Here is a 12,358-nt window from a genome sequence, read left to right as displayed (position 1 = left end):
CACTTTAAGTACATTCTGTTTCTTATACAAGTTCATAAGGTCGTAATGTATTACATAAGCATATATCCAGTGCCGTAACTAGGTAGGAGCAACTGGGCCACGTATTATCGTTTTTGAATAAACTATTCCCAATGATTAGCAATAAGAAATTCAAAGCAGGAATATTTATTTGATACATATACTAGACAACTTTTTCTGGAATGGCGGTGAAGTTTCGAGATTCATATATAATTGTGCCTTTATATACCTAACTGCCTGTGAGATGGAACCAGTATTTTAAAAACGAACTAGTTAGTGATTTCCTGTTATTTTTAATACGTGACAAAGAATCACTTAGGAAAACTGATCGAAAGATAACGAGAGGTGTTGGGTCCACGGCTGAGCGCACACCTGCACAATTCCATATCTGATTACACCCAAAGACATTTCTCGGTTGGATGATCACAGGGAAGACTTTTGCTCTCATATTGAAGATTGAAATATATGATAAAATGTGGCCCATCCAGGTGAACCAAAACCACACATTCTAAACTACCGTCTTGCCACTTCCACATAGGACGTTATAGGATAGTGTACAATAAAGGGAGTAACTTTTTTAGGCACATCACTACTGATTTCACTGTAGTATATGTACGAGTAAATCTACGTTTATACAGGAGGTAATGCACAGATTTCCACAATCATTAAACGTATGGAATGGAATTCCTATACATAAGAGGTAAATCAATATATATTCAACAGTAGTAAAGTTTTATAACAAATTTTCGTCTTGTTAGCAAAAAGTAACAATAGATAGTAAGTAAATTAAATCTCTCTTTCTACTGTATAAAGAAGACTAGGTCCTTTATGGAATCATAACCACAACTATAAGCAAACAAGTAAAATGGAATGAAAACTTTGAGCTTTACGTCCCACGATTATGCCGGCTAGGCTAAAGGAGAAGGTGATTATGACAAATTAATGAAATGGTGGAATGAAGAAAGTGGGAGGAAACGGGAGAACCCGAGGAAACCCACGCACACGCTGTTTGTCCACCACAAAGTTCACTTGGGAGCTGGGATTGAACCCGGCACCCCAAGCACCAGAGGTGAACGCTCTACCATTGAGCCACCGTGGCCCCCTAGTAAGCAAGTAAGAAAACCACAATATATACACAGGGTGTCCCAGGGGGAAAGGACAATATTTTGGGAAATTGTAGTATAGGTGATTCTAAGCAAAGGAGTTCATATGAAGATGGGTCCTAATCTCAATGGTTTGAGACCTACAGGTTGTGAACCATTTTTAACTTTATATTGCATATTGCTCCCCTGTAGTTACTCTATAGAGGTGAAATATAGCGTATTTGAAAGACGATTTAATGGCCTTTATAACGGTATGCAACACTGACAGTGGTATCTTTGGAAGGGAAGCTATTGAGGGAAATTTGGGAAAGTTAAGATTATTTAAAGAAATTTGATGCCAAACTGATTCCCAAATATCCCTCAATAACTTATCTTCCAAATACACCACTGCCGTATATTGCATACCGCTGGAAAGGCCATTCCGTCACCTTTCTAATCCGCTATGTCGCATCTCTATAGCGTAACTACAAGGTGAGCAATATGCAATATAAAGTTAAAAATGGTTCACAACCTGTAGGTCTCAAATCGTTGAGATTAGGACCCGTTTATATGAACTTCTTTGTTTAGAATCTCCATACTACCATTTTCCGAAGTATTGTCCCTTCCTCCTGGGACACCTTGTGTGTATATATATGATGATAATTATTTCATATAAATTACCATTATTTGAATGTATAAACATACGTATAACTTGTTTTGACATATCCCACAATATATATATAAAAACAACCTATATTTATGTTATTTCATGACCTCATGAAATTGTATTAAACTACGAATTAATATTGAAAATCAATACGTAAGTGAGTGAAAATAAAGCCGTCAACACCAATACTAGTTCTGTTTTAACGATCATATTTTTAAACAATGAAGCTATTTTATATATATATAGTTTAGATTTTAAAAGTTAATGTTCACTCCTAATTATACGCTATTTATTTAGTAAATGAATATTACTTTTAAAACTTGCATTCCTCAAAACCCAGATAAGATGCCAATAAAACAATTAAAATACAAAAGCAAATAACATTTCTTCAAAAAAATTTTAAAAAAGAAAAAAAAAGATAAACAGTACAACATATAAAGCACATAAATACTCCAAAACAATAATGTTTATCTGTATATCACCCCAGTTCTTGTACTCAGTTTCTCAGTAAAACATGAAATCTGTGATCACAGATCAAATATTATGACAAACCGTCATCAGTTCTTAATCTCCTTCCCACCAAGTTATAAAGAAGGTGAGAGACTTTTGTGTTGCCACAGCGATCCACGATGCAGTACTCTTCGTTCTTTTAACAACTTCAGCAAATGGTGACGAACATTTACTGCTGCTACTTGATGCATGTGTTCTGGAGTGTCCTAAAAAGAAGTAATTATATATTTAATTATGAGTATAAATAAAACATGTTTCTAAGCCTAGTGGATGTACAGTCCGCAGCAAAAAACCTGCAACATGAGCATGTAAGTTTATTGTGAAACGACGAAGTCTTTTGCTCCAAAATAAGTGTGCAGAGGAGCACGCCGAGGTTTCTCCTGGCGTAATTCGTGCCATTTAGACGTTATGTTGATTCCCTGGGCTGTTAGGCGTAGTTTCACAATAAACTTACATGCTCATGTTGCAGGTTTTTTGCCTCGGACTGTACAGCTATTCAGGTTTAACGTTAAATTTTCAAATACACATTTCTGTAGCCTCAATACCGCAAGGGAATGTTAAACTGAAATGAAATAAATAAAACCAATTATTCGGCATTTCACTACCAAAATATTTCACTTAACTGAAGGGTACATGTAAATAATAATAATAATAATAATAATAATAATAATAATAATAATAATAATAATAATAATAATAATAATAATAATAATAATTTAATAATTAGGTTTTCTTTTTTGGTAAGAGAAATTCCTGATTTGATCTCAGGCAAAGATACATTCGGATACTTCGTTCAATTTTAGACAAAAATACGACCAAGAGCTAACAAGAGGGGTCGAAACTCAGAACACGAAATAAACATGAAGCTCATTCTTGTAAAGGGGCGATCAACTGAAACCCATTCAGTGGTCAAATTCATGACATAAATTTTATTTCGAGCGGAAGCTTGCACACTATCTAGAGGTGTCTATAGTTAGCGTGCAGTAAAAATATTGTTCAGAAGAAGTCACCATGAGCGTTGAGACACTTGTCCTACTGTGTCACTAACTTACAAATGCCGTCCATGTAAAATTTGGACGGCTGACGATCAAACCAATCACGCACAGCGTCCTGTACCTCAGCTTCAGACTGAAATCTCTGACCTTTGAATGCCTTCTTTAGAGGTCCAAAGATGTGAAAGTCACAAGGTGAAAGGTCAGGGCTGTAGGGCGGGTGTCGCAACTTTTCCCACTTCAATCGTTGAAACAAATCCTGCACTTGGTTTGCAACGTGTGGACGCGCGTTGTTATGCAACACAATGATTCCAGCGGTTAATAAACCAGGTCTTTTGTTTCTGATGACTCTCTGTAATTGTGTGAAGGTCTGACAGTAGCGTGCGGCGTTGATGGACTGTCCTGGTTCCTTGAAGTCGAGCAATAATGGTCCGTGGCAATCAAAGAACACAGACACCATAACTTTCCCCGCTGACGGTTGCGTCTTAAACTTTTTGGGACGTGGAGATGAGAGGTGTTTCCACTGCATACTGGAAGACTTTGAACTCGATTCAAAATGATGGCACCAAGATTTACCCTCAGCAACAATAAGCAGCAAGAAGTCGTTACCTTCCAAATGGTAACGTAACAAATGTTTAATGGCGCAACCCATACGCTCCAATTTTTGGTCTTTCGTCAATAACCTGGGGATCCACTGCGCGCACACTTTATGATACCCCAGATCTTTCACAATTTTTTGAGCAGTACCATAACTCATGTTTAATCCGTTCGCTATGGATTGAATACTAATGCGTCTATGTGCAGCTATAGCCACAGTCACCTTTTCACGAGTATCTTCTGTGGCAACAACATGGGCTTGACCAGGACGGGGATAATCAGTGGTTTGTTCACGCCCCTGCCGAAACATTCTGGTCCAGTCCATCATTGTTGTTTTGGAGATGTATGCATCACTATACACGTCTTTCATACGCCGGAACACTTCAGCTGGTTGACAACCTTCTGCACTCAGAAACTGGATGACGGCACGCTGGTCCTGTTTGGACGGACTGGGGATCTTGAGCACCATCTTTCACTCGTTATACCTGCAAATCGGAAACAAGTATCAACCAACACACAGGGACATTAGCCATTACACACTATTAAACAAACAATATCCTCCTACACACTATGCCAATAATACATGGAACGAACGGGTTTCAGTTGATCGCCTCTTATACATAATAACGAAAGTTTTAGAATACTAAAACCAAAACAATGCTCTTATTGAATATGTAGATCTGATGAACAGCACATCGCAATCATAGGAGGTGATATGAATTACAATACAGTAGTGGGTATTTATAGTGTTAGACGAAATTTTGCAGTATTAAAACTAGAAAAATGTCTTATTTATGATGTGAGTAAAACTGAAAACTTGTATTAAGGTGACAGTACTAATAGATGACAGCACGTTTCCCCTATCTTTCCAGTGTATTTTGAAGGGAGTCAAAATAATTCGATTACATTCAAGAACTGAATATGCAAATTTGGTCCACAGAGACGTTGAACAGTAATATTAGTCGACAGTGAGATTTTTTTTTTTAAAATGAAACATGGTGTTCCTTATAGTTTTTGAGCTGCTGAAAACGAACCTGATTTTAATTTTTGTCCTACATCTTCAGATTTAGAAATAATGCCAGTTATAATAGACCCTTGCCAAAACTTCAAGAAAATCGCACAATTTCACCTTGTCAAACATACGCCCAGTTTCACACACCTCATGCAATCAGGTATAATATATTAAACTACCGCAGAGATAGCTCGAACATGAGGTAAAAAAAAGTGTTTGGAAGAAAAAGAAGAAATTAAAAATGGAAAAGAATAATTTTTGGTGAAATAGACAAGGTTGTAACACTTACAGTTATGGATAAATTAAACATAATTTTCTTACAAGGATGTCTATATTCTTTATTATAAATTAACGAGAAATGTTACAGTTTCGGAAGTATATCACTTCCTTCTTCAGACTACTATTCCAACTGAAATCATAGATAACGTAACATAATTTGTTATCTCTCTACGTTATCTATGATTTCAGTTGGAATAGTAGTCTGAAGAAGGAAGTGATATACTTCCAAAACTGTAACATTTCTCGTTAATTTATAATAAAGAATATAGACAGCCTTGTAAGAAAATTATGTTTAATTTATGGTTAAGATGGACACAAGGCCTTTTTATAAAAATTACAGTTATGCTATGGGAATATATTCAGGTATAACATATAAAAAATTCACAGATGTTATCTGAACACAATTTTTTTTAGGATTACTTTTTGAACTATTTTTAATTTTACTAAAATAATTATTTTTTTCGAGAAGTTGCTTCTTAAAATTTAGACGACACCTAGAAAAAAACATCATAATCATAAATGAGTTCTTTTATATTTCTTATGGGCATTAATTTTCTTGTTAAGTAAACTAATTAGAGTGCGAGAATACCATCTTGGATATTTAGAATTTATTTTAACTGCTATTGGAACATTGTTATTCCATCATTAACCTTTTGTGTAAAGGGATTAACAACTTTGTTCAACAAAATATTAGTCCATACCCCTCCTTAAAATTTGTTTATATAAGAAAGAAAATCACCTTTATGATACAACAAACAATGATCTCTCGAAATGTCTTGTACTCTAGATGGACATTTAACAGAAATAGCAATAGGATCATGATACTGATCAAAAGAGACCATCGGTAGAACATTTTTACTAGATTTAACGTATGTATTGTATACGATTATATCAAGACTTGAGACCGTACAATCTACAATTAAGTTGAGATCAGCCAAACAATTGAATAAAATTCTAGCTTTGAATTTTGAATAATAATTTATTTCACTAGAAGAATTTCTATTAGTCCAGTCAATTTTAGATATGTTAAATTACCAATAATAACTATGTCATAGTTCAAAAAATCCACTTTGGAAGCAGTAAAATCAAGTAATTCATGAAGTTTATAACAATGTCGGATAAAAGAAACAACACGCAATCAATATAGTTCTTCCCATTCACTATATCCATTTTAATCCATACACATTCAGTCTCAATTTCTAAGTCAAATCTCCGTTGACAACTTTTAACATCAAGTAAAACACCATCTCTACGACTACACTGCTTACAGGAATAATCTCTATCAGAGCAAAACATTTACATTCTTCAGAAAAATAATTGTAGGAATGTTGATTATCACTAAACTACGATTCTCTTAGAGCTATACCAAATGAAAAATTAGCAACAGCAGTACAAAACATGCTACTTTTGGTTCTCAAGCCTAGAACATTTTGATATGCAACTTCATTATAGACTAGTTATTATTATTCTCATTGTTATCCTGTTTTTCAGTATTAGTTGTTAAAAATCTCTCATAGAGAGGACCAATTAATATACTACTAGGCCAGATCGGAGTCATTTGTAATTCCAAAATATGTGTCAAATACTTTAATATGAAATGACACACAAGCATCATATTTACTTTTTTTTTTTTTTTTTTTTTTAATCTCGTGCATTTTACATAGGTTACATTCCTTTCATTCACAATATTTTCTGTATCACTTTCTTAACAGTAGAATCAAATCTTGTTACAAAAAACTTTTCCGACTTCTCGCTACTAAGTTGACTTATCTATGTCACAGCTTGTAACCAATGTACGTTCGCTTTTATGTATATTTGAACTTAAACTAGGATTTCTTTTGTTACTTGCCTTTCTTAATTTTTGATTTTTTACTCCCTTTTTGTTTTTTGAAATAACTTTAACCCATTGCTCTTTATTTTTGTCATACATAATACTTTCTTGACTGTTTCCATTAAAACGAACATTTTCGTCAACAATCGAATAAGGAAATTTTTCAGGATCATTCACATCTATAATATGCAAATTCTTATAAGAATCAACTAATAATGTCTACTCTAAATATTTGCATGATTTTTTCGTAAGAAAATCCCTAACTTCTTTACTCTGAGACTTTAATTGACCAATTCTTTCAAAATTCCAAGTTCATTCTTTCTTTTTTATTATTATTTTTTTTTTTTAAAGTTTCTATGACCTGATCTTATGGCTGCTATGACAGGTCTCCATAGCTCTGTTTCTGATTTTATATCTTTGCATACGTTTCATAATGTTGAACTTAACTCTATTTGTACAGTCACCAGCAAAAATCGGCGTACACATCTCATGGTTTTTCGAATAACTTCGGGACTCAGCTGAAAATTTTAGTTAGTTTTCTTGGCCTGAAGGGAAGTAATTATCTGTATAGTAATGAAAACTGTTCGAATTAGTCAATTCTTTTGGAAGTTATTGACGAAAGAACAAGCAATTCAATCATGATGGTGACTCTCCAATACTTAGTTGTATTAGTATACTCTGTAATTCATTAATCTGTCTGACATTAACAGTAAGTTACTAAATGTATTTTCTGTTCTGTCTGAAAAGTCTCTGACCACAGCCCCGGAAAAACAATGCACTCACTTGGTGTATTCATCTTCCTAATTTCCTTCACATTAGTTTCCTCCTGCTCCCAGACACTGAGCCCAGTGGCGTTTACACTGCTCGAAACAGGCCTGGAATTCTTCCTCTGCTGTTGGGGTAGCCGTCGCGCTGCATTAGACGTCCTCTCGTGTATGAACGTAAGTTCCTTTATGATGTCTTTTGATTTCTTGGAACAGCCAAAGTCGCCTGGGGCTATTCGGAAAGAGGAAGCTTGATGAACCATCGAAATATTATGTTCTGCCGAGAAAGGCAATAAAATGAACAGGAATATTGCCCTGGTGCTGTTGGGTGGTCCTCGAGTTCCACAAGTTTCATCATTTTCGACACAAAACTTCACGAAGATGACGGAGAACGTTTAAATAGTCCTCTGTAACTGTACACCTACGTCTATGTACTCAAGATTCACAATGCTACGGTAATCAAAGTACAATTCAACATTACCATATTTGCGCGAATATAGGCCGCACCTAAACTTTTGACACGAGATTATAGAGAAAAGTAAATATCGATTATAGGCCGCGGTACTAAATTTACGAGAAAGTACAATTAGACAGTACTTTGAAATGTATCTCTCTCTCTCCTTCTTTGACTTTTGCATAACTAAGGGTGATTCATGATGACCTTCTTTATAATAGTGACTCTGAGCAGCATTCTGGATCGTCTAGCGAAGATGAAGAATCAGACGTTGGTGATAATGAAATGATGGGAAGTGATTGTGTGTGATTTGGGTGGGTACAAACAAGTTGACAGAGTTTTGCGAAACAAAGTTGCTTTTTTTTTTTCAAGAACAGCTTACTGTATATAGATATCCGTGCATATTATATATACTGTATAACAAAGATAAGTATTCCTCTTAATAGAACTATTAAATGTACAAGTGTTTTTTTGTGGCAGTGTAAGGTGTTACCGGTTGCCAATGACTGTGATAATTTTTGTGAACAAGGTATGTTTTTCTGCTACTTTCTTCCTAAGTCTTTGATGGTTTACAAGCGTAACAGCATTAACTTGTAATGGTATTAACTTTAACACACAAGATACGTGTACATGTCATTTTGAAATTGACGATTTATGATCTGTGGGAGAAAATTTCAATTACAGGCCGCACCACGATTTTTCAAACCAAAATTTAGGAAAAAAGTGCGGCCTATATTAGCGCAAATATGGTACTTTGATTTTAATACAGATCTTACAAGCCTTTTTAGGTCTTGGCGAGCTAGGATGCTTCTTCTGAGACGATTATGCCTTTGTTTATAGGTTGCATCCATATACCAATGTTTTTATCCTCTTAAACCTGTGCAGAAACCATGAAACAAACCCACCATAACTACTCCTGTACAAACACAGTTGAAAGTGAATATACCGCCACCTACGCTAAACACAACATGAGTCTCTGTGTGGACAACCTGCGCAATGTAGTTTTTCCGAAAACAAAGAAGGCTGAATGTTTCTCAGACAAACCTTGTATATTTTACTTATAATCTTTATATTGTTTCTTGTCCATTTAACAGAAACATCATCATAACATGCAATCAGAAATATATGCAATGACAAGGCACTCACCGTGTATATTCTTTTGACTATATCTAATTCGGTAAACGACCTTGCTGACTCTCTTTCAAGCAGTTCAAGAATTTGCTTCTCTCGCTCGTTTCTATGATTAATATAGTATTGGATTTTCGGCAGCGGATCCTGTAAGAATGTAATGCACAACTTAAATTCACAGAACCTCTGTAACCAAACAATCATTAAATAAGTAATGTAAATTATTTCTAATTTATCTCTCGGGTAGTCGAATAGCTGCGGCCTTGTCTACAGTATACTTTTACAGAGCACAAAATACGATATAAAAATTAATAAACTTAAATCTAAAGTCACCTACTTTAACAAAGTTCGAAACCTTGTAAAAGTAATCTTCCAACAGCAATAAATGATTTACAATAATACATATATAGATTTTACAAACCGATTTACATCAAAACTTGCAATATTTTCTCTTACCTTCCTAGTTGTTTTGAAAAATAAATAAGATAGGGCCTAAACGATGGCTATGTTTTTGCAAAGAAAAGTACGACAGGGCAACACTATTTCTTCCAAGGATTTTTCGAGTGTGTTTCGATTTCTGAACTGGAAAAACAGAGGAATACGAGGACATCTGAGATATCTTTGTTTTGCTGATGACTTTGTTCTGTTGGGAACCATCACAGAACTGCAAGATATGATAGATCGAATTTGAAAAATAAAGAAATCAGGTTGAAAATGTATCGTGGCGGACAGAAGTCATTGATTAGGTAATGGCGAATGCTTTGAAACAGATACAGAGTATGAGAATTAAATCTGTCATATTTGTAGTTTCGTGTAGAGAAGAAAAAAAAAACTTGTGAATCAAAGGTTAAAGAACAACTCAAGTTCTTAATATAAACTATGCCGAAGATTATTGACTTATATCTCATAAAAGAAATACAAAAAACGTTTTGAAACAAACAAACAAAAAAAAAAAAAAACTTTGCAAGCGGAGACAAAGAAACCTAACGTAACCAGACTAAAGACGAATCCGTTACCGCGTAGAGATCGTGGTTCAGTGGTCAAGGCGATCGACCAGTAATCTGGAGGTTCTTGGATCGAATCCACGTCGGCAAATATTTTTTTTTAAAAAATTAGGATTTTTGATGGCGATTGATCGGCGACAACACACGTTTTATTATATTAAGATATTCGAATACTCGGATGTTTCAATACTTGAACTATCAAATCTTCAGAAATAATAATAGTAATAATAATAATCATCATCTCGTTGAAGATTAAAAATTAGAAACTTATTATCACTCGGGTCATTGCATTAAAACAGAAACGTGACGCGAAACAAAAAATATTTCGGTTTCGTTGAATGTTGCTCACGAAAAGAGAAATTTCTCATCTCGTTTCTAAAACAAAACAAACAAAATCGGGATAAGAATTAACATTTTGCATTTGAGACGCGACAAGGCTAACTCAAATTATAGTCTCGCTTTGGAGATCAGAATCGAGACGAGGCGAAAAGAATCGTAAACATTTCTCATTTTATCTCGATTTTCGAAATAGTGTATATCCACTCTTTAAGTAACAATTGCTCTGTAGACTGAATCTTATACGCTATTTTCTTACTTTGTATTTCAGACCTTTTATAATTACATTTGCATATCCTAAAAGTTGGTTTATTATATGCGTTACTGTTTAGTGATATTCAGTTATTTATTTATTTATTTTTTATTATTTTTTTTTTACAGTTATTTTACTTAAAACGCACTACGTATAACTTTAGTGGAACACTTTCGTTTAGAATTTGGGTAGTTGCAGAGGTGAGTCTTGAAGGTACAGACCCCCTTCCCGAAATCCCGACGTTTAAGTTTTGCCAAATTTTAGGGCAACTTTAAAACTTTCAATACCATTAATATTATTATTGTTATTATTATTACTGAAGTGTTGTGAATTTAATGGTTCAGTTCACCTTCCACCCAGCTCTCGCCTAGTGGGCATTGTGCTGGACAAACGCCGTGTGTGTAGGTTTTATCCGGGTTCCGCTTCTTCCCACTTTCTTTATTCCAATATTTCTCTCATTCTCATCATCAACGTTTTCTTTAGCTTAGCCGGCATAACCATTACTTAAAAACAAATTTAATTAGGGCTCTTGTCAGTTCAGTACCCCCACTTTCTACATGAAATTTGCCTGGAAACTTTTCGTTTAACATTTACCTAGTTGTAGAGGGGTATGCAGAGGGTATGTCCTAATGTTGCGGACACTTCTCCCCAATCCCGAATATTTTGTAACTTTTGCCTAACGCTAGGGTAGATTTTACAGATTTTAATACAATCTGTCCCCATACGTAATTTCTCTTCCATATTATTATTATTATTATTATTATTATTATTATTTTAAATATTATTATTATTGAAGATTTTTAGATCTCAATATAAAATCCTATTCGAATTCAAATAAGCATACTGAAGTTGATAGGAAAAGAAACTGGTTTGGACCCCGTTTAAGAGATCCTTTGCAAGTATTAGTGTCCGGAAGGAAAAGAGGGAGAAAAAGAAGGTGTCAACCCCTGAACAATAAGAAATTTCGAAACTTCGGATGCCTTAACAGAAACTAAGTAGGATTTGTTTTCATCACTAAACATAGTAACGCCCTTTCTTTGGATTATGTATGCGTTATATTGATATTTTAACAAAATAAACATACCAATATAGAAAAGAATAGTTCCTATTTACAAATTTTGGTTGAACGGATATATGGTGCGTGTTGGAAATGGCGAACGAAAATATTATTGTTATTTCTAGTAAGAGTGGCAGAACTTAGAAACAATTCCGCAAGGAAACAATAACGTTTCAGACACATTTATGACTCATACTAGGCCCTAAGGATGACCCTAATGTATTCATGAATTGTTTGCTAAATACGCTAAGCTCTCAGACAGTACGAATCAAGATTGTAGATATGTGAAGTCATGTTGTTAGTATTTCCCCTGTAAAGAAAGCCGTTTCAACTCTAATCTGTAAGACCGAGAGAAATTAAATAATTTTCATGTT

At 34.5% G+C, this 12,358-nt stretch overlaps 1 protein-coding gene across 2 annotated transcripts in view; it reads right to left on the bottom strand.

Moving 5' to 3' along the window:
• Positions 1-1,090: 1,090 nt before the first annotated feature.
• The window catches only part of LOC145693324 (endoribonuclease LACTB2), a 102,341-nt gene continuing 91,073 nt past the window's right edge, over positions 1,091-12,358 (bottom strand). For both annotated transcript variants that reach the window (XM_081769210.1, XM_081769212.1), the window contains 2 exons: positions 9,353-9,481; positions 1,091-2,483 (listed from right to left, as the gene is read on the bottom strand). In XM_081769210.1, coding sequence (XP_081625336.1) covers positions 2,352-2,483; positions 9,353-9,481 — 261 coding nt within the window. In that variant the 3' untranslated portion in view covers positions 1,091-2,351. The remainder of the gene's footprint in view (positions 2,484-9,352; positions 9,482-12,358) is intronic.

Source organism: Thermobia domestica, chromosome 8 (assembly GCF_964235325.1).
Source record: "Thermobia domestica chromosome 8, izTheDome1.hap1.1, whole genome shotgun sequence".
NCBI lineage: Eukaryota > Metazoa > Arthropoda > Insecta > Zygentoma > Lepismatidae > Thermobia > Thermobia domestica.
Note: the sequence above shows the minus strand (reverse complement) of the source record. Positions and strands in the feature narration are given on the sequence as shown.